Genomic DNA, 27,661 nt, shown 5'->3' with positions numbered 1-27,661 from the left:
CTCAGCTAGTAGCACGTATATTGCAGCAGACACTTCCAAGGGACCCAAAGATACAGACATTACCCTTCCATTACACCACCTCACTATTTAAAGATGTTAATCCAGACAAGTATACAAATGACCATGAGGCAGAAAAAACTTGAGAGATAAAGTACGTGCGGAACAAAAGAAAAACAATCTTCTCTGATTGGGAAAGACATTATGAAAAAGACTGTACTGAAAAATGGGCCACGGGGGAAGAAGAGGAATTTAAGAGGTAGAGACTGAGGCAGGGAAGGTATTCAAGGCACTGGGGAAACATGAGCAAAGAGTCAAAGCAGGAAAGCACAAAAAATGTTTAGAGGACAGGGAGGATTCAACGTGTCTAAAATACAGGAACTTGTTAGGTAGAAAAGTGAAATAGAAGACTAGAATAATGAGTTAGGACTATGTTGTAGCGGTTTTCGGATACCAGCCTTAAGGGAGGGGTGGAATGCTTATATTTAATTCAGTAAAAGTGGAAAGACTTTGCAAAGGAAAGGGATAATCTAAGCCACTTTATTGGAAGACTTCATACTATGAATGGATCAGGAACAAGAACACTAGTAATTCAGTGGTGAGATTAAGAAGGGTCTCAATTAGACGATGATAATGGAAACAAAAGAGATTGATGCATGAGAAATTTGGCAACTGACTGAGTGTGGATGCTGGGGAGAGAAAGGGGTTCAAGACAATTCCCAAGTGAAAAACCATAGTAATCTGAAAGAAGAGAGATAGGGGACCACATTAAATTGGGTCTGGAAAACATTAGTTCAGCAGCCATAATTATTTACATAATTTAGAGGCTTACCATGTTGGCCGCCCAACCATATCTGAGTAAGAAATACTAATACTTTCATGTAGCATAATGGCAGTCCATATACAATGATTGAGAGATGAGGCCCTACCTTCTGCTACCTTTTGGGTCTGTTCTAAATATTCAGTTAAGAAAAAATTTTATGGGCAAATCTAGAAAAGTAGACTTTAGCCAATTTATTGTGGGTCACTACCTCAAGTTCGATTCTGTTTCATGTACCATTACATTAGAATGGAAATTTGTTAGATCTGAGAAGAAATTGGGGCCACAAAGTCAAATTTATCTGTTAGAAAAAAATCTCCAGAAGTTTGGGGTGAGAAAAAAATGAATCTGTGCAGCATGATAAAGAGATCTGTGAACTTCTAGTGCTCTGAAAAATGTGAGTGGTTTTAAGAGCAGTAAAATGTAACTGTTGAATCTGGGTGACAGGTACATGGGGGTTCATTATACTTTTGATTAAGCTTAAAATGGCGATAATAAAGAGTAAAATGTATTTCTAAAATCTGACTTTAATGGACATGATTTATATCTAATTCATAACTGGTCTTTAAGCAAGGAGACAAATACATTCTTTGCTCAAATATCACTGTAGGTTTTTTAGTTAAGTATGAAGTCAAAAGCATTTCTTGCATTTCTAAGGAAAATAAGAAAAAAATAAACAGAAGTAAATGTGGGAGTACTTTTTTGGGGGCTTTATTTCACTGAGTATATGGCTATTCTTCCTCTCCTGTAAGTACTCTTGAGTAAATGCCTTTGAAAGCACTTATTAAAGGGACTAGTATTTTTCCTTCCACTAGGATTGAAGTATTATTTTTCTAGTACTTTTGTTAAGTATCTTTTATATGTGAAAATGCAAGATTATGATTCATAAAGTCCTTTGCATCACATACACTTTCATTTAATTATATTTTATCAATGAGGTTGGATTAACATTCACTTTAGCCTTGATGTGATCAGAGTTGCATAGTTTATTTTTTAAATAAGTTTTTTTCAGATTATAAATGTATCTATAGACTATCTCTGGAAAGATACACTTAGAACAAGTAATACTGGTTGTCTTCAAGGAGGAAATGGGATTCGAGATACTCTTCATTGCATACCCTTTTGATTTTGAAATAGATAAATTTATCCCATTCAAAAGTATTTTTTATATAAGAGTAACACAGCTGATTGCAGAAAAAATTTTAAACATGGATAACAGAGAAGAAAATCAAAATTTGTACATCTTACTACCCAGAGAATGTCACTATTGACTTTTTGATATATTTTATTACCATCTTTTTTTCCTATATACTTTTCTCTTTAAGAAATTGGACTGAAACACATGTAGATTTGTTTCCTTGTTTTTTCACTTACTATGTTAATATAAAATTTAATGGTAAGGACAGCATACTACATGTATATGATCATATATACTAAGCAACAGAAGATTTGAAAGGATAGGATATTTAATTAAAGAACATATAAACCTATTGCTTGAATTCCTGAATAAATTTTAAAATAAAACCCAAAGAATCTGAGATCAATATTTATTTGCTATGTTTGCTATGAACCTCCCTTTTCTTCTTTCTACTTAAGGAAGAAAAAGAGGGAGAAAAAAGGCCTCCCAACACTTATATATCATAAGCATTGATAGGTAAGGACTTTGACCTATGAGAGCAAAGGTCTAAAGTTCAAACAGCAGAGAAAGTGCTATGGAAACTATAGGGATTCAATAAGTATTGATCAATGATAATGACAAAGTAAGCTTATTGTGTTGTGGGATAAAGGAAAAATACAAAAGATAAGATGATGCCTCCTTAAGAGAATTACTGTGACAGAAGCATCATTAAGGCAGTCTTGGGTAGATGGTGATTGGATAGGGCTATTACTATGGCTATAAGTAGCCATGGAACTAGATAGCATTACAACTAATTGGTCATTTGCACCATCTTCAATATAAATACCTCCCACCTAGACCTAATAGATTGTACATTGACCAGCAATCGATAAGACTGTTAAAGTGATTGGGTGAGTTATAGAGTGGCCTAGTAATTTAGTGCCCATAGAAAGACTCAGTGGATTATCTTGAATGTTACTGTGAAATCTAATTTTGGTAACCAAAGAAAAAGAAGAACAATGCAACTGTTAAAGAGGGGAGAGTGTTAACAAGCTGACCTCAGTATTTAAGAATTTATTCCAGTGAGTAAAATCTCAGCTGATTAAGGTGAACTGCCTGCACACCAGATTACTCACTATTTTTTTCTATCAGTCACTGGGTTTTGAAGAGAGCAATACAGAGAATAGAATGGACATAATATGAACATTCAGGGAGGCAGATTCAGAGTAAGAGAAACTCCGAATTCCCAAATCTTAACATCTGGTGGATTATTCCCTAATTATTTAGATTATTCATAATTGCTTCATAATTTTAACAGTACCTAAATTATGATATCTTCCATCTACAGAGTTTGCTGTTTTCGTAAGAGACTGAGTTACTGCAAGGGTACCTATCAGCTTGGAATAAACTCTTTCCAAACCAAACCCTTTATCCTTAGACTCATCATAATCATTCAGGCAGGGAATGAACATTTTTTATGTGTCTGAGCTACCAGTGTTTTATTTAAACTTATAAATCCTTATATGTTCAATGTGAAATCAGATCCCTGGATTATATTTACTCATTGTAATTTAGCTTGTATAAACTGGCTTGCTCAGGAGCCCAATTTCCACCAAATTAAGTCTAAATCCAAGCACAACTAAGAATCAAAATAAACAGCTGGCTGGCAATCTGGGGTCTTGTTGCTCAAAAATATATCCTCCATCATGAAACTCCAGACTCACACTCAGCAAAATGAGAGGTTCACAATGTGAGAGACAGGACAGAATTGAGACTAACTGTGTGATCATCTTATGGTCACTCTGGAGCATATGCTCAGTGATTAGTCTTGCCTACCACCAATTCATTATTTAAATTCTTTTAATTCCCTCATTCCCCCCCTTTTCTGGCTAAATGTGTACAATTAAATTCACATAAAGCATGTTAAGTGAATAATGTATGATGCAACTCGATTGCACAAGAGTGGAGGAACTATGTTTTTGTATTTCTCACTGCACTATATTTAAAAAAAAAAAATGAAGGCTCAGGGTTATCAATGACTTAATGCAATGTCACATCAGGAATGGATGCCAACACCAGAACCAGAAACTGGATTTCAGAATTTGTACTGAAACAAAAAGCAAAACATTGATACTTGATAATATTAGTTCCAAACACAGAAGGAAAGCATCATACCTGCAGAATATATTGTGTGAGGTCAACTGCTTCTTTCTTCTCATGAACAAGTAGAGTTTCTCTGTCTTCTACAGTAATAATATTCATTTCTCCACGACGTAACTCCCTCATGCACAGAGGGCGTTTTCGAACACAAACTCTGATTTTCTCCATCTCAGTCCAAGGATTCTCTTTCTCTGAGGTGTTCTGTCTGATATATAAGTGGGCTTTAATTTTTAATAGGATAAAGCTACTAAATTTTTAATAAGGATAAAGCTACTTAAGGTCAAAGTATCAGCATACTTTGTTATATATTAGGTGTAATACACACACATATAGTATGTGTTACACACTGAAGTGTTGAAAGTTCTGAGAAGTTCTTTTATTAGCTATAAATACTCCTGATTACTTCTATCTCCATCTCTACTCCACCCCACCCAATGTCTCTTACTCCTTTCAATGCAATTATTATTGTACATTTACTGTTTTCTTGACCATTCAATCTAAATTTTTTTAAATCCTACCTGGGTTTATTTAATAACTTGAATTTGGTGACTGGTTTCAATGTTCTTTCCTCGTTTCTCCCAGGTATATTCTGGCCCTCCCTTTGTCCTGTTTTCTTACTACTTCTTTTTGCCCTCCCCAATAGGTATTTATTTGTTAGAACACAATCCTGTATTTCTTCTTCCTGGGACAATTTTATTACTGGTGCTGTCCACCACTAATTAACCCTTCTATTCAGACACATTTCTTCTCTGGCTGGCTTCAGTGGACTCATCAACCTTAACATCCAGAATATTTGAGGCAATTTTCCTTGGGTTAAGGATACAAAATTCATCAATTTACTAGTTGAGTCCAATGGTGGTATAAATGCATATATTCAAGAACTGACCACTTACCTATGTAGAAATGCCTCTTAAGCAAGGTAACCAGAAAACAGAATTCTTGAAATAGATGTTTTATCAGGATAAATGCCTTTGGCACATATACTAAGAATGTCTTAGTGGGACAAATTATTCCCTTCCTTTACTCTTTAGAATTTGATTAATAGCCCCTAAAAAGCCTTTTATAATAGATTTTACACAGGATATTTCACTATATAATTGTTTCATTATCAATTTCAATTTTGTGAGCCCTCCAACTGACTGGAAAATTATTTCTTGCCAGGATCTAAATTAGTAAAAAGTAGCAAATAAAATTTCTAATATAATGCATAAAGGACTACTTAAGGCTTTTAAAGCATTTTTTTTTAACCAACCTATAGTAGACGTCTAAAAAATGTACCATTTTGACATTAAAGGTAGCAAAATCTTGACAATCATCAAAAGTGAATGACGGGCATATGGGAGTTCATTGTTCTATTCTTCTTCTTTTGCATGTTAGATTTTTTATAAGAAAAAACTTTCAATGCATCCTAAATTTTAACAGGAGCCTTGTGTCAAGATCTCTAGTTGCTGGTATTAATAACCTAATCACATAAAGCTAATCAAAGAGGGTAGAAAATGTCCTTTTAAAAACTGACCAGCAATTCTAGGATTGGTTATATGGACAAAAGAACTATAGTTTTCAAGTTCAAGAGGCAAAAAGGAATGAATGTTTTTCTAAAAGGCTCCGGTTTTAATGTCCAATCTTCCCTTGAAGAAATAAACTCTGTCTGACTTGCAAAAAGTTAAGACAGCTGGAATTAGATCTTAAATAAGTCAGGGCAACCAGTTATCTCCAAATGTCTTAAACTTTTAGTAAAATTCTGAGGCCAGTAATTCATTTGGAACTTTCCTAATTTAAGGTATCCAGAGACTGCTCTTTGGATCCAGATGACTCACTAATAGGAAGCTTTAAGTTGGTGAGTTTCTCAGGGTTCTGAAATTCTGACTCCTACTTAGGGTTAGGGTGAGAAGACAATATTGAGAATTACTGGAGAAAATATACTTTTTTTACCTCCATTTCTCTAATATAATAAGGAATGGGAAGAGTGACATAAAAATGATATAAAAAAGGTGAAGAAAGCTCAATTGGATGCTTTCATTCTGGGCCTGCCATGTATAAACCTCTGTGTTTATACATGGTTTATATGGTTTATAAAGGTTTATATGGTTGTCTGTCTTCCCACTCACCCTGCCCTCTAAGAGTCTGAGAGCCTCCAGATATCCTAGTTATCTTCATATCTAGAATCAGATCAAGCAGAGGTGGTACTTTACATTTGCTAAATAAATAAAATAGCAATATTTAAACAAAAATATCCCTTCTATCTGAATAAATAATGCAAATTAATATCTGTATTCCATTTACAAATAATTCCAATTTAGATTTCTATGTGTTGCTCAATAAAAGACTGTAACATTCAAGAAAGTATTTGTTTTTTCACCACCGAGTTAACCAACAGGACAGCACGTCATTTATGGTCATAAAATAATCTAGTTTTTTTACAGTTAAAAGAAAACAGGACTGTTTTGCTAAACCAAAACAAACAAAAAGAAGTTTTTAGAAACACTATCGAATTAACTTGTGTTTCAAATTACTAAGGTATTTTTACCTTTAAAATTGGGTGTTCTATTTTTGTAGAATTAAAAGAACTAGTTGGTTATGAAATCCTCTGAAATCTTAGCCAACGTTAAGACCAGATGTAAATACTTTAAGCTATGAACAATAACCTTTATTTTTTAAAAAATGTGGCTTAAGAATGTATTTTGTTTCTCCATAATTCACCAGCTATACTTTTTAAAATAATAAAACAAGCAATAAATGTTTTTTTTTAAAAGAACATGTTTTCTATTATACCAAGGCAAGTATTAGGGATTACTCAATATTTCGCCTCACAGGGACCTTCAAATTCTAACTTGAAGCAGCAGGTGAAAATAACTTATTGTCACCCTGACTCTCAAACTCTAAACTCCATTAAAGGTGTCTTACTCTTTGCAATGACCAAAATCATCTGTTCTTCCAAGGCTGAAATTGTAGAAAGCACTCAAAATCAGGACCATATTTCAATATGTGCAGGTAAACTAATTGCTCCAAAGACCAATTCAACTACATGCTCTTTGTTTTAAGCTCCATGTCTCCTGGTTGAAGTGAATTTGATAACCTTAAAATAAAAAACCCCATGAATTGTGTAATTTTTTTCTACTGCAGAGGCTAGTTAGCTTTTTTACCTTCATGGATGCACTAGATATATCATGTTACACTATAATAAATAATAAAAATAGGTCTGCTACAAGAAAAATAGCAGACCCTGGCAAGTAGCAGCTGCTTGGTGTGCATGAACAATATCATCTTCCTCCTATCTGCAAAGTCCAAATTCGTCATTAATTTCCCCCCATCAAGGTACTTCTATTATCACTGCAGAGATATTCACTATCATTTTCTGTAAGGAATAGTTGCTCCCCTCTGGTCATAGAGAAGCCTGCCCTTGCCTGAAACTAACCTCCCTCCAAAAAAAAGAAAAAAGATAAAAATAAATGATTACCTGATACAGGAATGAGGGATTCCATAGTTATACCCTGAAACACGAGAGACTCTTTGAATAATGGGAATATCACAATCCCCCTGTATTGGAGAAAAGTGATTTGATGAAAAGAGTGAAGTGTTGGTTTCTGTTTGTACATAGGAATCAGCAGCTGTGGCATTCAGAATTCTTGCTTTTGTATGGTACTGGGAATCATCTGGTAGTATGTGTTCCATTACTTTTAGGTAACTAGACTTCTGTTCACTTGCAGAAAAATCTGATAAATCGCACAGTTCAAACTCATTGTTGCTGGTAGCTCTGTCTTTGTTGTCGGCAGGAGAATCAAAATGCAGTTGCCTGCGAGGGCCAGATCTGGGTTTCTGAGGCTTGATGCACAGGCTGCTTGTCTGAAGAGGATACTCTGGGCTACTGACTGCTTTATCTTCTTCCTGCATAATCTTTATGATTTTGATGAGTTGGAAGAGACGTTTTCGGTCGTTCATGTCATGGACTCCCAATTTGGAGTAGTCTTTCATTGTAACATTGGCTAATTCATCTATTTTCTGAAGGCCAAGGGCAGTAAAATGAGGATAATACTGTGCTAACTCAGCTTCACAAAGACATTCATACAACCAGGATGTCATTTTTGGGAATGGGTTTCTATAAATTCTGAAGAGGAAAAAAAAAGCTCATTCACTTGAAATATAGTAGATGTAATATAATCATTCCTCTAAAAATTGAAAACCAGGAAAGAAACATGCAGAAAAATCCATTCTAGCATATCAGGTTTTCAATAAATATATTTTTCTTCTAAAATGATTAAACAGCACAGCATAAAATAAACAAAGATGCTTATAATGCATTTGTAGTAACAGATGTAATTTGTCTATCTGCTTAATAAAGAGAGACCTTTTTTTTAAAGAGACTTTCAGTTGTATATATACACAGGTACATGCACACACATACAAAACACAAGTCACTTACTTATTTATAGGGAGTTCCTTGCAACCTTGCACTGGCTACTTAACACATACCACAGACTACTGAAACCTTGTTCCCAACTGCTGATTGTTACAGGACTAATTTTAGATGTTCAAGTTAATGTCAAGGCATGTTGCACAACTGTTTCTCCTGATTAATGAACAAAGGGTAAGAACTCTTTCAGAATGGAAAGCAGAATTAAATAGCAGACCACAGAGGTTTGTAAACAAATATAACTCAGAGGAAATCACATTTGTATCTGCTGAGTACTGGTAGAAGTTAGTTGAATAAGGAAGTAAAAATATCATTAATTTAGAATCTACTAATTCAGGATTTCAGATCATTCTAAAAGGTAGGTGGTTGTAGATGTCTACCTATACAAAATATGAAAAAAGGATTTACCCAGGAAATTAATAGTACGGTCAGGATTTTAAATACATGTACATTAAAATGCTTAAAAACTTTTAACACCAAGCTATTTAATAAATACCAACAAATAATGTGGTAATAACACATAATCCTGGTCTATTATTAAAGCCAGGACCCTGAGGAATTCTCCAAATCTCTGTGATCAAGTTCAAGTTCATGAGAATATTCAAATTAAGTAAACTATGTACAGGAACCACATCACAATAAAGGTGTTTATTTAAAAAAAAAAGTAAGCAAACTACATTTTCTCTTAAAAAATTTTTTTAATAATTCAGTTTTTTCAAAATTCTATTAGTTCGTGGTAAAGCTTTTCTGTCTTTCATTTTAATTTATATTTTATTTTCATTCTGGGAGAAACAGAGAAAGAAGTCAGGGCCAGGTAATAAAGATGATTAAAGGACCTTGTGTAATTAACTTTGGAGGAAATGCTACTTAGGCTAAAGAAAAGGCCAAAGGGGCTAAGTATTACATTCTAAACTCATCCTGCCCTTTGCCATTTGTGGTAGATTGAAAAAAAAAAAAAAGCCACAAATTCTTTGCAGGTCCTTCCATCAAGAGATGGAATTTATTTCTCCTGTTGCAGCTAGGCTGGCCTCATGACATGTTTTGGCCAACATAATGTGGTGGAAGTGACACTGTGCCTTCCATGCCTAGTCCTCAAGAGAGGCTTCCACTGTTCTCTAGGAACTCTTCTGCTACCATGTGAAGAAGCCCAGCCAACAGCCATCATCAAAGCCAGACATGAGAGAAGCCATCTAAAACTATTTAGCCCCACTGGCGCCACCAGATGACTGCAGCCATATGGGGTCCCAGGTGAGACCAAATGTAGCTAAGCCTAGCCCAAATATTTGACTCACAGAACTGTTAGCAAATAAAATGGTAATTGTTTTAAGCCACTAAATTTTGGGGTAGTTTACTACCAGCAGTAGATAACTGCAACACTGACTGCTTTCATGCCTTTTTAAATGCTGTATCTTTGCCTGAAATGTCCCCAACTCCCTCTGCCTCTTAAATGAGTCATGTCCATTCTTTTGAGATAGCTCAGTAGCTCCCCCTCATCCCCATGAAGCCTTCTTTCTTATCTCAGTCTCTTCTACCATTTCGCCACCAAGCACTCTACATAGTTAAACCAGGCCACCACTCAATCCCTTTACTACAGTTTCTTCTACCTGGAAAACCTGTCTTTCCCAGGAAAAGTCCTATTTATATTTTTCTTCTGTGTGGTATGCCCTGGCAAGGGATAACTGGTATTTCCTCTGTGCTTCAGTAATAACAATAATAGCAGCTAGTGTGTATTGAGCATTTATTACATACCAAGCACTGTTAACCTCCAAACGATACTATGAAATAGATAAATGTGTGACCTTCAGCAAGTTACTAATTTAATATCTCTGAAAATTTTTTCTCAATTGTAAAATGGAAAAACAATAGTCTCCACAGTTCCTAGGGTTAGGATTCAATGAGAAAACACTTGTAATAATGCAAATATTAATCAGCATGATGCCCAGTATATGCTTAGTGTTCAAGAAGTGTTGGTAGTTATTACTACTACGATTGTTATTTCTGTATTACTATCTTTACTACTTCACTCAGAACTTACAACAGAATAAGCCTTCAATGTTTTGCTGTGCTTTAGGTTATTTCTAAATAGTTATATTCCTCACTTGGCTTAGCCTAACCCAGGGGATCAGGTTAAGTGCTTTGCAGTCTTCTCAATTTCCACAGGCTGTACAAGATCCTGTATTTCACACACCTATGCCCTTGGCGACATGCCCTCCCAATCCAACTCTGATAACCATGGCTTCTACAGCAGCCCTTAATCAGTACACGTACAATACCAACATATTTACTTTGCAATGCTTGGATATCCCATATATCATGGGAGGGAAAGACGCTGGAGATAGCAGTAATCTGGGCATGCAAATTAAAGCAGCCAACAGCATGCTTCTACATAAACTGGCAGCATGGTGCTTTTTTGAGCCCGATAGTTAGCCTATGTTCTTTTGTTTTAATATTAGATATGATTCTTTGTACAAGTATAAAATGACATAGGTACAAAGTTATTCATTGTTTCACTTCATGCAATAGCAAAGAAATGGAATAGGGACTGGTTAAATAAATTATGGTAATTCATTAAATGGAATACTATAAAGCAACTACAAATATGTAAACTTTCAATATGTTATTGAAGAAAAAGAAAGCTCTCAAATACATTTAGTGATTAAAACAAAGTATAGAACAATTTGTATAATAAAGGTACCATTTGTTAAAGAGAAAGAATTAACTCATCAGGCATAAAATATCTTTGACAAGATGCACAAGAAAGTAATAATATTGGTCTCAAGGAGGAGGGAACTAATTAGTGGAGGGCAAACATGGGAAGGAAACTATTGTATGCCAATAAATGTGGTAGTTACTATTACTTTTCTTATTATTTCTATTTCACTGCTGTCTCCACCACCCAGAGCAGGACACAAAACAGCTGTTTTGTAAATTTTGAAACTATATGGCTATATTACTTATTTTAAAAATATATTTTTAACTTCACTTACTTCCCTTCCTCCCAATCTCCCCACATTGATCTGATACAACTACTTGTTACTATTTTGGTGTTTTTCCTCTAACCTTTTTAAAAAATCGAATTACAGTTGATATTTAATACTCTATTAATTTCAAGTGTACTACATAATGATTTGATATTTGCATATATTATGAAATGATTACCACGGTAAGTTCAGTAACCATCTATCCCCAAAGTTATTACATTATTGATCATATTCTTTATGCTGTACATTACATCCCCATGACTTATTTATTATATAACCAGAGGTTTGCACCTCTTAATCCCTTCACCTATTTTACCCACTTTCCCATTTCTCCAGCCTTTTAAAAATGCATTTTTACATTGTATTTAACACTGTACTCATAACTGTCTTGAAATCTACTTTTTTATTTAATATAAGCATTTTCCTACCTGTTTGTTATAGCCATTAAAAACAATTCACACTATTACAAATAATGTTTGCTGAATAGATTAATTACCCCAGGCAGATGTGATTTCTCTCTCCCAACTCTTATAGTGTTTTGATTGTAAAACTAATAGGGCATTACAGACTCATATTTTTAATTTTTGTATTTATTGCCAGCCTTGTTCCAGAAATAAGGTGGCTCTGCCTTACACTATAGTGTGAATTCTTAAAGAGAAAACAAATATGATCCCACTCAGCCTAGCACTGTGCCAGACAGGTGTGCAACAAGTGTTTGTTGAATGAACAGAACTGGCTTAGAGAGGACAAAGGACAAAAAGGTCTACCATTTCTACTTTTTACCTAACATAATTAAATTATTAAGAGACTCCATGAAGCCTGCTGATGTGGCTATGGAGACGTTTTCTCTCAGTTTCCTAACTCTACAAGTCCCATCACCCCAAGTAATAAGACAGCCTGAGGGTCCTTACAACCTAGAAGAGCCTAATACACACAATGTCTTAACCAATGTAACCCTGAGCACTTTCTGTAGGTCAAAGAAATATTTTATATAAGGCTAATCCTATTATTTCAGCAGATAGTTTATGATCATACTACTTTGATGATCTGATTTATCAAGTTCTGTTTTATGCCAAGCACTATGCTTAGGTGTTTTACATAAACTATTTTATTTAGTCTGCTTATACCAGAATATTTTAAAAACCCTGTTGGAGTGAACCCCTAAAGATAGTGCTTGTTTATTGGTTGTCATTCTAGGTGACAATTTTAATGTAAACTACTTTTAAAATGTTAATTTTTTCCAGCACTGTTAGCCAGCCTAAAAAAATGTTAATGTTTTATCCAAATTGTGTATTGGGCTTATTTTTCAGTGGGCAAAAAAGGATGGGAGCAAAGGATCATATTAAGAGTACTTTCCTCAACACCTAGAAGCCTATTTAGATAATTAGGGAGGAAAACAAAAAAGTCCAAGGCTGGTGGTTTGTTAACTTGATAACCTAGACTATAAATTGTAGCAGTTACCCAGATAAAGGTTATATACTACAAGTAGCAACAGGCCTCCCTTGGGAAGTAGATGATAGTGGGGAGAAATTACACTAAACTAAAACCATTTTTCCCTTTCCACAAATTTATTTAAGTATGTTTGGATTCAAGTTGCCAAAATATCACTGAAGTGAATCTTATTTTATCTGTTCCCCAAGATTTTTGCTCTAGATTCTCTTAGGCAGGCTTACTAGGATAATGACCCTTTTCTACACACCTACTCATAAATGCGTATTTTTATTTGATTTTTTAATCTACAAAAATTTATTGTCTATTTACAGAAGAAAAGCATGCATATCATTAAACAAAAAATGCTTTTTCTCAAAATGAGAAAGCATTTTTCTCACATTTTTGTTATTAAAAAAATTTTTTTTAAATCAATGTTAGCTGTGTGTTTTATTGCAGGATGCTCCTCCATCCTTCTTAGAAACAGTTTGGCTATAATAAAATATTGACATGTCAGCTTTATCAGTGGATTTAGAAGATAGCTATTACTAAATAAAGCACTGGTGTAACACATCATAGACATCCAATAAACATAAACCCTTAAAACTACCACTGTCACCAAACACATTCTTATTCTGAAGGTAGGGAGACAGACTTGAATAGAGAGGAAAACATTCACATGGGTTGTTTTTTTTCCCCCCAAGATGTCAAATAAGATTTTATTTTAAACATGTTAATAGACACCAAAGAGTTTGGTTAGTAGTAATTAGTACAACAGAAGATTAATGGATTAAGAGACAAAAAAATCCAGAATCTAGCTAGGCTCTGCTAAGACCCAGACATGATACATGGTTAAATTATTTAATGTCTCTAAGCCTCAGCTTCCTCAAGTTTAAAACTAGAATAATACCTTATGCTGCACACCTTAAACTTATGCAACGCTGTATGTCAATTATATCTCAGTAAAACTGGAAGAACTAGAATACTTTCTACAAGTATTTGCAGTAAAATCAGATACGTTAAAGGATTCTATATAGGTATTGATTACGCAGCAACAGATTCTGTAAAGCACTAAGTACCTGGCAAATGGCAGGCACAGTGATCTCCCTATAGCATTTAAAAATATTTCTATTATAAAAAATTTCAAGCATCACAAAGTAAATACAGCTGTACCATAAACCCTCATGTTATCCACCCATAGATTCTTTTGTTATCAAAATTTGCCACATTTGCTTCTGTTTGCTGAAATATTTAAAAACTCAATCCAAAATATGTCATTTCACCTCTAAATTCATTTTTAAATTGGTATTTTCTTATATAACTAATGCCATTATACCTAATAAAGTTTAAAATAACCCTTTAGTATCTTATATTCAGTCTATAATCTAATTTCCTCAATTGTCTCAAAAACATCTTTTAAAAATATTTACTCCTAAATTATATATATTTATTTCAGTATCTTTTTACAAAAATACCTTTTGTCAACAACTATGGCTATGTGATTATCCGAAGTAGAGTTTGTACATGAAGGCAGACATAAAAATATTCTTTCTTTTTAATTTCCAATTTTCAGAATTAAGTAGGAGTAGTGCCCTAGATATTTTGGATGGCATTCAATGAGTTCTTTTGGGGTTTTGCTTTTATCTGGCGAGAGGAGAGGCAGGTTCATATTCATTATTAACTCACGGGTTTTTATATATTTCATGTGTTCCAATCCACTGCCTTAGTCTTTGATAGCTTCACACTGTATATTTCCTGGCCAAAGCCTAAAATCGGCTTTCCTCCAAGAAACTTGTCTCTGTTTTAGAAGTAGCTGCACTTTGTACCACATCCAGCTAAAGGTTATGCATTCCCAGCAAGTGTTAAAGAGAGATGGCCTGGGCATTAGGAAAAGAGGAGAAAGAATGAGCACAGCCACACTGGTCCTTCTTTTCCTTTTAGAGATCAGGAACAACTCAATACAGCCATAAGTAGCTAACTCAGAACAGTCACTACTCACTTCACATTTGAGTTACTGAATATTCTTTCTAGGTAAATTTCTAACTTATGTCAAGTCCAAACAGTTAGTTGTGGCTTCTGGAAGGCTTTATTATGAAGGACTTTGAGGCATTTATAACCATTAATAAAATATCGGATGAGAATTTGGGGGGCTGGGGAGGGCAAGTCATTTCCATTTTATTTTTGTGGTCCTCTTTATATATTGGAGTTAAGAATTTACACCTTTGTCACATTGTGACTATAAGGATGTCAATGGAGTTCCTCAACATAAAGGTGATAGGATATAATAACCACTAAGAAGCAGAATAACCAAACAATGGAATATAGATAAATTATTTTAGTAAATTAAGTAGTTCAAATATTTTAAGAAATTTGTCTGATTTCAAATGTCCTCTACTACTACTAGTTCATAAAGATTCAGATAAAAATGACAAGTGGTAAAGGAAGAGTTAGAGGTCAAGGTTGATGACTGTTGATTTTGTTTAGTGTTTGAGTATTCCTATTACTGTAGCTATAACTTTATTGGGTAACCTACAGCAAAAAGGGCAAATACATAGCCTACAAAAACACAACACAAATACCTATCTGTGCTGCTTCTCTCCCCTCCTATGCCCATGGTAAACAGTCCAAATCTGTTTCAGTGTTCTTTCTTATTAATCCCTGAAACAGCTTAATCCCCTTTTGGGTGTGTGTGCATGACAGCGTCCAATTCTATGAGTTCTGACAGCTGTATATACCTATGAAACCACTACCACAATTAAAATACAGAGTACTTTAATTGACCTCAAAAGAGTCCTCATGCCTCTTTGCATTCCTTCCTCTGCCACTGGCCTAGGCAACCACTGATCTGTATGATGTTTCTATCATCATATATAAGTTTGCTTTCCCAAAAGTTTATGTAAATGAAATTATACAATATATTCTCTTTTGCATCTAATTTCTTTCAGTTAGCATAATGATTATGAAATTTATTCATAATGCACATATCACTTCCTTTTACTTGGGAGGAGGAAGACTGGAATCAATCAGTGAGTGGCCCAAGGTAACACAGATCTCAAGTGACAGTTCTAAGATTGGAACTTAGGTCTTCTCATGGCTAGTCCAATGTTTTTTGCACTATTCCAAGCTGCCTCCTTCAAAAGTAGCTGCAAAGACAGCTCATTGCCAGCCTCCCACAAAGGCCCACTATCTACCCTGCTCAACAGAGTGGTTGCCTCCTGCAGATCTGTGCTGCAGCATGGAATCTCTCTCAGCGGCCACCACCAGGAAAATGCCCTGCAAATCAGCAAAATCCAACAGAGGCCAGATGGGCAGGTTTTTACATGTAAGGCCCACTCACATTCAATGCCACAAGTATGCAGAGTTCTCCTCTATGTCAAACCCAGAGACTGCTAGGTCTCAGCTGTTGGGATAACAATCAGAAATAGAGTCTTGGAAGAAATCCAGTTGGCAGAAATTCAAACTTGCTTATCCTGGTGGCAGAGAAAATAAACTGGAAAGGGAATACATGCAACTTTATACACAATTAAGGAAGTTTATTCACATTCCAGGATGTGGATAAGATCCAACTATTTAACATGTTCCCTCAAACTTTCCATTCACCTACCTCAACTACGTAACACTACCCACCTAAACTGCCTGAAACTGCATTTGGAATCAGATAACTCAGATAATTCAGTCACTCAGCTGTGTAATCTTGGGCAAAGTCACTTAGTTCTCTGAGTTTCATTTCCCCCTCTCAAAGGATGTGATATTTATGTAAACCTAATTTGAAAAATTGTAAAGTACTCCATAAGGATGGAGCCATGATCTCTTATTCAGCACTGGATTACTGTACCTGGTACGTAGGAAGTGCTGACTTATTAGAAACAAATACACACATCATATGAAAGACTTTTAACACTATTAAAAGATGGTTTCTATTATTTGATTGATGAAAAGCTCAGTATATAACAATCAAAAGGTAAAGGATCAGAGATACTGAAGTAGATGATTATACTTGCAAAATATACTAATTCATTAATAGTAACACTGTAGGCTTCTACTATTTCATCAATGACAATTGTACAAGTACTTTTCTTTCATTGGTATAAATAGTTGACATAAATGCCTGATTACCATATATAATGTTGAGACATTAGATGATGCTATATATCAAAAGACCAATACTTGTTACAAGTAAGTCATGTGTGTGGTCATTTTAATTGATTTTCTTTTGATCAACCTTACTGAGGTATAATTTGTGTATAACAAACAAGACTTATTTTAAGTGTACAGTTCCATGAGTTCTGACAAATATAATACCCGCGTAACCACCCTAGCAATCAAAATATAATCAAGACAGTCCCATCAAAAAAGTTCCTAATGCCCCCTGCAGTCAGTCCTCTCCTCCACCTCAGATAATCACTGACTTGCTTTCTGACACTATAGATGAGTTGTATTTTCTAGAATTTGTCGTAAAATAAAATCATACAATGTCATTGGTTATTTTAAATCTATCTAACACATGGAGACTGAAGATTTTGTGTGACTTTCCTTTCTCAGGCCTTTGGAAAAAAGTTAAAATGATCATACTATTTTTCATAGCTCTTTTTTTCACTAACCTAAATGACATCTGCTAATAAGGAAGAAATTTCTTAAATCAGTCTAATTTTTTAAAGTCAAACTGAGAAAAACAAGTAGTGAAACAAATTTGAAGAAAATATCATAATCTACTGTTGCTTGCTTGTATAATTGTCAAGATTATTCAATATTTCTAATAAAAGTTTTTCATCACTATAAAATAGTAGAAAATCTAAATCTAAGGTCTATATATTTTCTGCCAAGCAGAAAAACTGAGGAAAAATGGCCCAAGTTCTAATGCATCCAAGTTATTTTTAGTTTCTCAAATTCATGTAACATCCCAAGTACTTCAATTATCAAAGAGGAAAAGGCAAAAAAGATCAATAAATCCCTCTAGAACATCATTAAATTTTAACTTTATCGAGATATAATTCACATACCATAAAACTCACCCATTTAAAGTATACAATTCAATAGTTTTTAGTATATTCAGAGTTGTGCAACCATCACCATACTCCAATTTTAGAACATTTTTATCACTTCAAAAAGAAATCTTGTACCATTAAATTTTAGATGTTACACTAGCATCTAAAAGAGAAAAGCTCTTTCCCTAAAACATTCACTTCTATAATTATCAAAAATAAAATTAACCATGGAAGAAATTGAGAAAACGTATTGAAATTTTCTGTGGAAATTTGAGCTGTGGTTAAGAGTTGTCAAGAATGCACACACACACACAAGTGCACAGGCTGAATTACTTTTTAGACTCCTAGCACAGAATGAAAATCTCAAGAGCTTTAGTTGCATAAATTAGAAGGGCATACCAAACATGTTCTAGGTGGGTCTGATGGCCTTAGTTTTTAAAAAGTAATTCAATATAAGCCTAATAATGCATAAACCAAAGCCTATTTCATTTTATTAAGAATCTTAGGAAACCTACCCTTACTTATTTTAAATAAAATAAACTGCCTGTTTAAAAAAAGAAAAAAAGTTTGACTGACTGATATATGGACTTCATAGTATCAAATAATCTTTTTGCCATTTATATAATGTTAACTAAACAATTCCTCTTTAAAGATGTATTAGTTATTATTACAAAGAATACAGTAAAGAGGAAAGTAAAATGTAGCTTTGGTAACTTTTACAGTAGAAAAAAAGTTGAAAACATTTGTATGTCACAACATTTTAAAAGAAAAATATTCAGTTATTATACAAATTCATATTTCCAAGTTTAAAAAACTCCTCTCAGTTCAACAATAAGATTTCAAAATATTTATGCTGAGCAACCCCTGAAACTAAAAGTTCATAAATGCCAAAAATAACCAGACCATTTATGAGGTAATTTAAAAAAAAAACCATATAGTAAACAGAGCTTAAATGTAGTCCTAGATTGAACCTGACAAATACAATTTACAAAGTTCTTTAAATGACCATTAAATTTTTAAATAAGTATTTCTGCATGGAAAAGCTTTAAAAAGGGTACTTTTACCAAGTTACATTTATGAAATGTAAAAGGGTAATATCTACTTCTAAACATGATTCTATTATGTTACAGAAGAAGTTTTAATAAAATTGTAGATAACATATGGTTCTATAGAAAGAAAATAAGAGGCAGTGAGGTAATCTTCACCAAGGGAAAAAGGGTGTGTAAGAAGAGAATACAATAAGTCAGAGAAGGCAGAGAGAGAAACCTTCAGAGCAAAGGATCATGGGACTAAGCCAGAAACACTGAAAAAGAGTTTGGCATTATCTAATGAAGTTGAGTCTTCATATAGCATACAACCAAGCAACTCAACTCCTAGGTACATTCCCTAGAAAAACTTTTGCATGTGTGCTTCAAGAGGCACACACAAAAATGTTCATAGCAGCACTGTTCACAAGAGCCCAAAACAGAAAACAACTTGAATGTCCGTTGGCTGGAGAATGGATAAATAAATTTGAGTATATTCATATAATGGAGCATCATACAATAGTGATAAAAGAACAAACTATACTAAACAATTTATCAAATCTCAGAAACATCATGAGGAAAAAACCAAATCCCAGAAAATTACATTCCTTGTATAAGGCTCAAAAGCAAGCAAATTCAGTGTATTATTTGGGTATCTAAACACAAAGTGTAGGATAATGGTTACCTCTGATGGAAGAGCAAGGAAATGGTGAACAAGAAAACACAAGGATATTATGTGCTAGATCTTGGGTATTTATTCATTTTCTGTTTTGCTTTATAACTTACACATATGTTTCACACATATTCTTTGGAATGTACCACATAATATTTATATAAGATAAAGAGAAAAAGAATCCTACAGCTAACCAGGTCAACAGAGATCATCTAGTCTACAGCTGACCTAGTATAAATACTAAGCCCATGAAGGATTACTTCATATCTTGCAGTTTGGCTTGCATAGTGTTTAAAATTTTTAGAATTAGTTGCAATATTTAAAAAGCAGTAACAATTAAAAATATTCAGTTTCTGCTTTTCTTGAAAATTAAAGATACAGTTACATTGGGCCTACAATAAGATAAGGCAACAACAGACCAAAATTGAGTTACAGCTGCTCTCTTTAGAAGAGCACATATTATCTTATTCGCCATGGTCCCCCTACTCCTGGTTCCTTTATACCCACCAACTTTATTCATTTACATTAGTTGGTTAGCCCTGTGGCATCAGAGTCTGAGAACCAGGATCTGATCCAACACCTTCATTTTATGTTGCAATTGAGGTTCTGAATGATTATGTGACTTGCCTAAGGTCACACAGCTTTGACTGGCTAAGCCTCAGTGGCCTTTTCAAACATCTTACTGTTTTCCACTTTCTATTTCCTCAATTATGCATGTTTTAAATGAATATACTGTTTCTGAAAGTAAGGGACTACACAGGAAGCTCAGCAGGCATTAATTAGAACATATTACGCATGCTCATTAATATAAAAGTAGTATTAAAATACAATGATTAATAAAAACAAGAATAAACAAATGGGACCTAATTAAACTTACAAGCTTCTGCACAGCAAAGGAAACGATAAGCAAAACAAAACGACAACCTACGGAATGGGAGAAAATATTTGCAAAAGATGAAACTGACAAAGGTTTGATCCCCAGAATATGTAAGCAGCTCATATGACTTAAAAAGAAAAAAACAAACCCAACCCAAAAATGGGCAGAAAACCTAAACAAGCAATTCTCCAATGAAGACATACAAATGATCCAATAGGCACACGAAAAATGCTCAACATCACTAATTATCAAAGAAATGCAAATCAAAACTACAATTAAGTATCACCTCACACCAGTCAGAATGGCCCTCATTCAAAAGTCCACAAATGATAAATGCTGGAGAGGCTGTGGAGAAAAGGCAACCCTCCTACATTGCTGGTGGGAAAGCAGTCTGGTGCAGCCACTGTGTAAAACAGTATGGAGATTCCTCAAAAGACTAGAAATAGACTTACCATATGACCCAGGAATCCCACTCCTGCGCATACATCCACAAGGAACCCTAATTCAAAAAGACACCAACACCCCAATGATCATAGCAGCACTATTTACAAAAGCCAAGTCATGGAAACAGCCTAAATGTCCATCAACAGATGACTGGATAAAGAAGTTGTGGTATATTTATTCAATGGAATACTATTCAGCCATAAAACAACACCATAACACCATTTGCAGCAACATGGATGTCCCTGGAGAATGTCATTCTAAGTGAAGCCAGAGAGAGAAAGAAAAATACCATTTGATATCACTTACATTTAGAATATTAAAAAAAAAAAAAGAAGACGACAAGTAAACTTAAATATAAAACAGAAAAGACTCATAGACATAGAAAACAAACTTGTGGTTGCCAGTGGGGAGGGGGGTGGGAAGGGACAGACTGGGAGTTTGAAATTGGTAGATACTGACAGGTATATATAGAATAGATAAACAAGTTTATACTGTACAGCACAGGGAAATATATACAAGATCTTGTGGTAGCTCATGGTGAAAAAGAATGTGAAAATAAATATACATATATTCATGTATGACTGAAAAATTGTGCTGTACAATAGAAATTGACACAACATTGTAAACTGAATGTAACTCAATAAAATAAAAAAAATTAAAAAACAAATATTATGATTAAAATAGCTTCTCATTGCCAAGAAATATTTCTTCATGAGTTCCCCTACTGTGACAAGGACCACTTTAAAAAATATATATATTTATATAGCAACTTTATTGAGATATAACTCACATACCATTACAATTCACCCATTTAAAGTGAATTCATTGACTTTTAGTATGTTCACATCCTATACCCCTAAACTCATCCAGTCCTCGGCAACCAATAATGACCACTTTTTAACAAAGTAACCAAGCCCATTGTACCATTAGTAAGGATACAACACAAACCCAACATTCTTAATCAGTTTGTATTAAGATGTTTCTGTACCCCATTTTAGGCAAAAGATCTCTAATTAAGAACACAAGAAATTCAATATTATCAGTGGGAAATTAAAAGTTAGATAATATAGTATACACTTTTCCTCCAACAAGAGAATTAAGTTATTTTAAACTCTAGGGATTATTCTATCTATAGACCACTGGTCTTAAAAGAAGACAAGTGATACTAACTAGACAACTGCTTAAAATAACAGCTGCAAAGGAGTAAGAATATATGATACCTAATGTAATTCTTAAGGCTAGGTGTGAATTTTGGGATACCAATCATGTGAATTATACCTGAAGGTAGTTTTTGAAAGACTGTTTTTTTTTGTAACTGAAAAAAAAGTTTCAAGTTTATTTCAATTCTTTGAGATTATTAAATTTCTAGGTTTGGTGCAAAGCATGGGAGCAATCACCTAAAAATAAACATTACAAAATCATTGAACCTAGTGATCTTAAAACAGTACAAGCAGTCCTCTCTCTAAATACAGAGGTTTAATTTTGAAAGAATTCCCAGGAACAGGTGGTAACCAACATTGGGTTTAAACTCAGTGTTCTATTTTTCAACTCTTAGTCTAATCCAATTGCAGAAGTTGTCATTTGCAGATTTTTGAGGGCCATTTTGCCATTATAAAATTCTTTCAACAAAATATATCTCATGTGTTTAACTGGAAAAATAACTATTATGATCAGTTTTTATAAATTACTAAGATGATAAAGATTCTTTTACTCAGGGTTACATTCTTTTGGGAACCGTTGCCACAATGGCGCTGAGAATTATTTTTAAAGAACTGATGCTGAGAAAGCAAAGAATAATTAAAACACTGAGATCTAAATTATTAATATGTAATTAATTATGCTACCTGATTAATCTTCTAAGACTTTTTGTGAAAGATGACAATTATCATTACCTCCCTTGATACAAATGAAGAAATCAAGGCATAGGTAATTTTATTTATTTATTTAAATGGAGGTACTGGGGATTGAACCCACACTATCCCTGAGCTATACCCTCCCCCATCAGACATAGATAATTTATTAAAAACAACCATATGAATTTGTTCTAAAAAATGATCAGTTATCTATATGTTGACTACACAATTCCATACCACTAGTTTTTAACCAATTAAGTCTACATAAGCAGCTAACCAAAAGACTGCAATAGACATAGTACTGCTCCTCATTGCTGGTGAAATCTCAACTAGTCTTTTTGGCCTTGATATTGTGCAATATTATTAACTGGGTACTTTCAGAATTTCATTATAACTTTAGTTCACCTCACAATAAAACTCATAGTCTTATGGATCTCTTGCAGCAAAAAACACTCAGGTTATCACTATCAAAATGTTCCCATGATTGAGCATCTGAACTACTTGCAATAACCAAACTCATTAACTCCGCACAAAACCTGTCCCCCTATCTTTCTGTTCCTTGTTGGGGGAGGGTAGGGGTGAGTAACAATACCAACTATCTAGTCACTCACAGTTAAACTGGGAAGCATTCTAGACTTGCTCCTCTCCTTTAATCCCAAATCTAATCAACAGGTCCAGTCAATTTAATCTCCTAAATATTTGTCAAATTTCCCTCTGCTATCATTCCTACCACCACAGCCTTGGTGGTTTAGGCCCAGATCTTTCACCTAGATCCTCCTAGATCATTTCACGTCTCTTAACTGTTCTCCCTGACTCTAGTTTTGCTCCCCCAAACCATCCTCCACGCTACAGAACCAGATCATTATTTTGAAAGCACAGTTATGACCATGCTGCTCCCTTATTTAAAACCCTACCATAGCATCCTGCCACCTATCTAAAGGACAAACTCCAAGCTCCTTAGCATGTCTTACAAAATTTTCTATAGTCTAGCCCATTCCTGTCTGTCTCTCTAGTTTAGTCAACTTCTTAAGACTGTTTTCTCTGTGCATTTACTCACATTGTGCTCTTAAATGGTCTCCTTCCATTCTCATCAAAGCTTTCTTTACCTGTTTACCTTTTACTCATTGATTAAAACACAAATGAGGTCTTTTCTGATCTCCCCAAATATAGTTAGATGTCCCGTCTTTGTTTCTGTCATACCTTTTTCATACATCTATCATTGCAAGACACAAATGAGGTCTTTTCTGATCTCCCCAAATATAGTTACATGTCCCTTCTATGTTTCTATCATACCTTTTTCATATATCTATCATTGCAGTTACATTCTGTAATAATTATCTATGATTATGTCTATTTCCTCCACTAGAATGTGATCTTGTGGTCAAGGAATGTGTCTTATTAATTTTTTTTATCCCCAGTATCTAAAACTGTCTGAGAATAAACATTCAATAATTACTTAATGAATAAATATCTCTACGTTATTTTTAGAACTATACAAAAGCATTTGATGTCATTTGCAGTAATAAGTGGCAGAAACTTTTGTACCACAGTAGTCTGATTATTCAGGAAAACTATGGCAAAGTTGGTGGTGCCCTGACTCACTGCTCCTGGGCAAGAAAGTGAAAGAAGTTTCTATTACTCAAATGAATTTCTATGGACACAGCCATAGTCACAGTTACAACAAAAACCTTTCATCCAGTCATTCAAGAAATAATTTGAGGCCCTTTTATAAGCTAGGCCCTATTCAAGACATTGAGGATGTCACTGCCTTCAAGGTGCTATTATTCCAGTGAAAGGAGATAATCAGTAATCAAATAAGCAAGATAGTTTCAGATAGTGATCAAGTGCTACGAAAAAAATAAAGTGGAATGAAGGTTTCTACTTCAAATTGGATGATCAGAGAAGGCCACATTCAGCAGGGACTATTTGAGGTGAAATCAAATGTGAAGGAGTCATTCATGTAAAGATCAGGAGGAAGAGCACTCCAGACAAGCACACTGCCCCTAAAGTGGCCCTTAACTATGACATGAGCGAGCAATCAAGAGAAGACCAGTTTGGCCCTAGCACAGCAGAAGAGAGGGAGAGTAGTACGAGATGACAATAGAAAGGTAGGGGACAGATTATGGTTCACTGGGCCACGCAAAGGTGTCTGGATTTTAATTTAAAGTGAAGCAGGAAGTCATCGGAGGATCTTAAGTGGGGAAAGGACATGATCTTTAAAGATCACTCTGCCAGTTCTGTGGGGAATGGATTGCAGGGAGTGGGCAAAATTGGGAGGGAGATCATTTAGGAAGCTACTGCAGTTAAACAGACAAAAAATAATAGTGATTTGGAAAAGATGTTTGCTTTTGTGAGGATTAATTGGGATAATGAAATAAAGTGCTAAATTCAGTGTCTAATACATAGGCACTCAAAAAATAAAATGGTGTGAGATAACAGAAGATATATATTGGTCTCTGCCCCAAGTTCCTGGCACAGAGCTCCTAAAATCCTTAGAATTTTCCAAGTGATGAGAGCACTAAGATTATCTCTTGTTCTAATGAGGAGACTCTGGATGGGCTCCTGGGTAGGGGCTGATCGCCAGAAAGACCAGGATTAAAAAAGAAGCTTAGAATGTTCAGCCCACTTCCCATTTTCCAGGGAGTGGAGAGAGGCAAGCAATGGAATTGCTTGGTGGGGGAAAAAAAAACAACCCACATTTGGTTTCTCCCTACACAGGAAAAAGACATACTGGTTGAAAACAATTTTTCCAATTAAATGGTATCTATTACTATTAGTTTATGCCTATGAAAAAATCTTGTTTATAGGATATGAACATCAAGATCCCTGAGACAATAACTTGGGAAGTTACTGACCACCTGTGGCTAATGACCACAACTCTCAAAGTGTAAGAAGGAAAACCGTTACTCATTTAACAAAATTTGTTGAGGACCTACTCCGAACAAATTATGAACAGGTGTGCTGAGCCAGCACAGGAAACTGGATTAATAGATAATTAATCTGAAGGGATCTGAGAAGAGTAGTTCAATCCCTCATTTTACAAACAGCAAAACTGTGGCCCAGAGAAAGAAACTGCTGTTCCTCCTAAACTGGAAGATGTGAGAATCATGCCCTAGTCTGCCCCAATGACAAACTATGACTAGGTAAGATTTTCATTAACAAAATAAACCAAATGTTTTTAATGAAATGCTAGGTGGGCAGCACGTTAATGCACTATGCCAAGAAAAATGTAATATTTATATAAACCCTTTAATAACAGTGCTTTGCACAGGGTAAGTGCGCAATAAATGGTAGCTGTTACTTTCAGCTGTATGGTGTTTGGAAGGCTGAGTGCATGACGTCTACCTGGCATCAACTGCTTGACTAAATTGATAGTAGAGCCACAGGACTTCTAAATGAACCCTTCAATTTTCCAGGTGGAAACAGCGAAATCTAAAAGGGCCAAATGATTTGCAAAGCCAGCCACAGTCAGTGAATTAGAGCCAAGACCAGACCCTGGATCCTCAGTCTGGTTTCCATTACATGTCATAGATCTGCAGTTTAGCTATAATGCAGGTGTTAAAACTTTTATAAGAAGGTAATGAGAACAGAGCTGCTACACCTGACTTTTTTCAATCCTTTTATTAAAGTCATTATTGAGCTGTAATTTTGATATAAGAATCAACAATACATATTGGGAATATACAGTCATGAGTTAACAACGAAACAAGTCTTGGTTGCAATTCTATTACAGACACCTGATGAACGGATAGGCTACCAGAGCAGCTGTTCTATGTATGGGCTGAAGTAGAGATTATAAGCAGAATACAAATACAAAGGAGAAAAGGATTTAAAACGTTCTCCGAAACACGCTTAAAATGTGACAACAGGTGCACATCACTAAGAAACTGAGATCAACTCTTTTGGTTTACAGCAACAACTGGTTTGTTTTAAGCAAAGACTAATAGGGAGTCTAATAAAAGCATTGGGAGACCAAGACTAAAAGCCACAAGGCGAGAACAGTCGTAGCAAGCAATTCAAAAGTTTTCCCTTTCACAAAGAGTGGAAAGGCCAACCGTGAACTTTCAGGTCCTTTTGCTTATTGAGATTAGGATGCCCTCCCCCTACTCTCATAAAAATAAAAAATAAACTCTGTATGGAAGGAAAAACGGGGCCAATCTGTGGTGAATTAAATTAAACTCAACAAATATTTCCTGAAAAGTCTACTGTGTGTAAACCGCTGCGAAAGACGCTTGCCTTGCCTCAAAGACCTCAGAATTATATGGGAGAAAGGAGGAGAATGGGGTTCACGGAAGCACACAAATAACCAAGTCGGAATAGGAGCGCTTTAAGAGAGGTTCCAGTCAGGGGCTCTGGGTTCAAAGGCAAGAGGACTTCGAGACGCCGAAAAGTTCCATGGGAGAAGTGGGGAAGAAGGGTAGGAGAGTGGGTGAGCCTTCGGACAACCCGGAGAGGCCAACTCCCGGTTCCCTCACAACCGCCCGCCTCCTCACGCGCTCGGCCGGCGCCAAGGCTCGGGACCAGGCCACCCCGTCCCGGTTCTGCCCAGCCCTTCTCACCTCGGACACTCTCAAATTCTCCCTCCGTCAACCCTGTCTGAGGACAGGAGAAGACAACGCCGACAGGAGAGAGCCCCAAGGCGGGAGACCGAAGCGTTCTGTCAGCTCCGAGCTTGAGTTTGCTGCCAGGCCGCATCCCCGTGGCAACGACACCAAGCGCCGGTTCGAACGCCCGCGCCGACTCCCGCGCGCCGCCAGTCTCGCCCCGCCCACCAATGGGAATCCATTAAGTCGTGGACGTGGGCCGCCTTCTCTTCCAGAAGACCAATCAGGGACCCGAGGGAACAGTAGGCGTAACGCTCAAGTTCCGTCTTTCAACCAATCAGTCCGC

The 27,661-nt window shown here is 35.3% G+C and overlaps 1 protein-coding gene across 4 annotated transcripts in view; it reads right to left on the bottom strand.

Annotated features, from left to right (window-relative positions):
* The window catches only part of KIF24 (kinesin family member 24), a 59,884-nt gene extending 32,291 nt beyond the window's left edge, over positions 1-27,593 (bottom strand). For 3 of the 4 annotated variants that reach the window (XM_010967391.3, XM_045504666.2, XM_074363158.1), the window contains exons 1-3: positions 27,331-27,593; positions 7,552-8,199; positions 4,110-4,299 (exon numbers count right to left, since the gene is read on the bottom strand). In XM_010967391.3, coding sequence (XP_010965693.1) covers positions 4,110-4,299; positions 7,552-8,174 — 813 coding nt within the window. In that variant the 5' untranslated portion in view covers positions 8,175-8,199; positions 27,331-27,593. Of the gene's footprint in view, positions 1-4,109; positions 4,300-7,551; positions 8,200-8,514; positions 9,101-27,330 lie in introns of those variants that run through there. The other variant, XM_074363157.1, reaches the window with a different exon arrangement.
* Between the last annotated feature and the right edge of the window lie 68 nt (positions 27,594-27,661).

The sequence above is a fragment of the Camelus bactrianus genome, chromosome 4 (genome assembly GCF_048773025.1).
Source record: "Camelus bactrianus isolate YW-2024 breed Bactrian camel chromosome 4, ASM4877302v1, whole genome shotgun sequence".
NCBI lineage: Eukaryota > Metazoa > Chordata > Mammalia > Artiodactyla > Camelidae > Camelus > Camelus bactrianus.
Note: the sequence above shows the minus strand (reverse complement) of the source record. Positions and strands in the feature narration are given on the sequence as shown.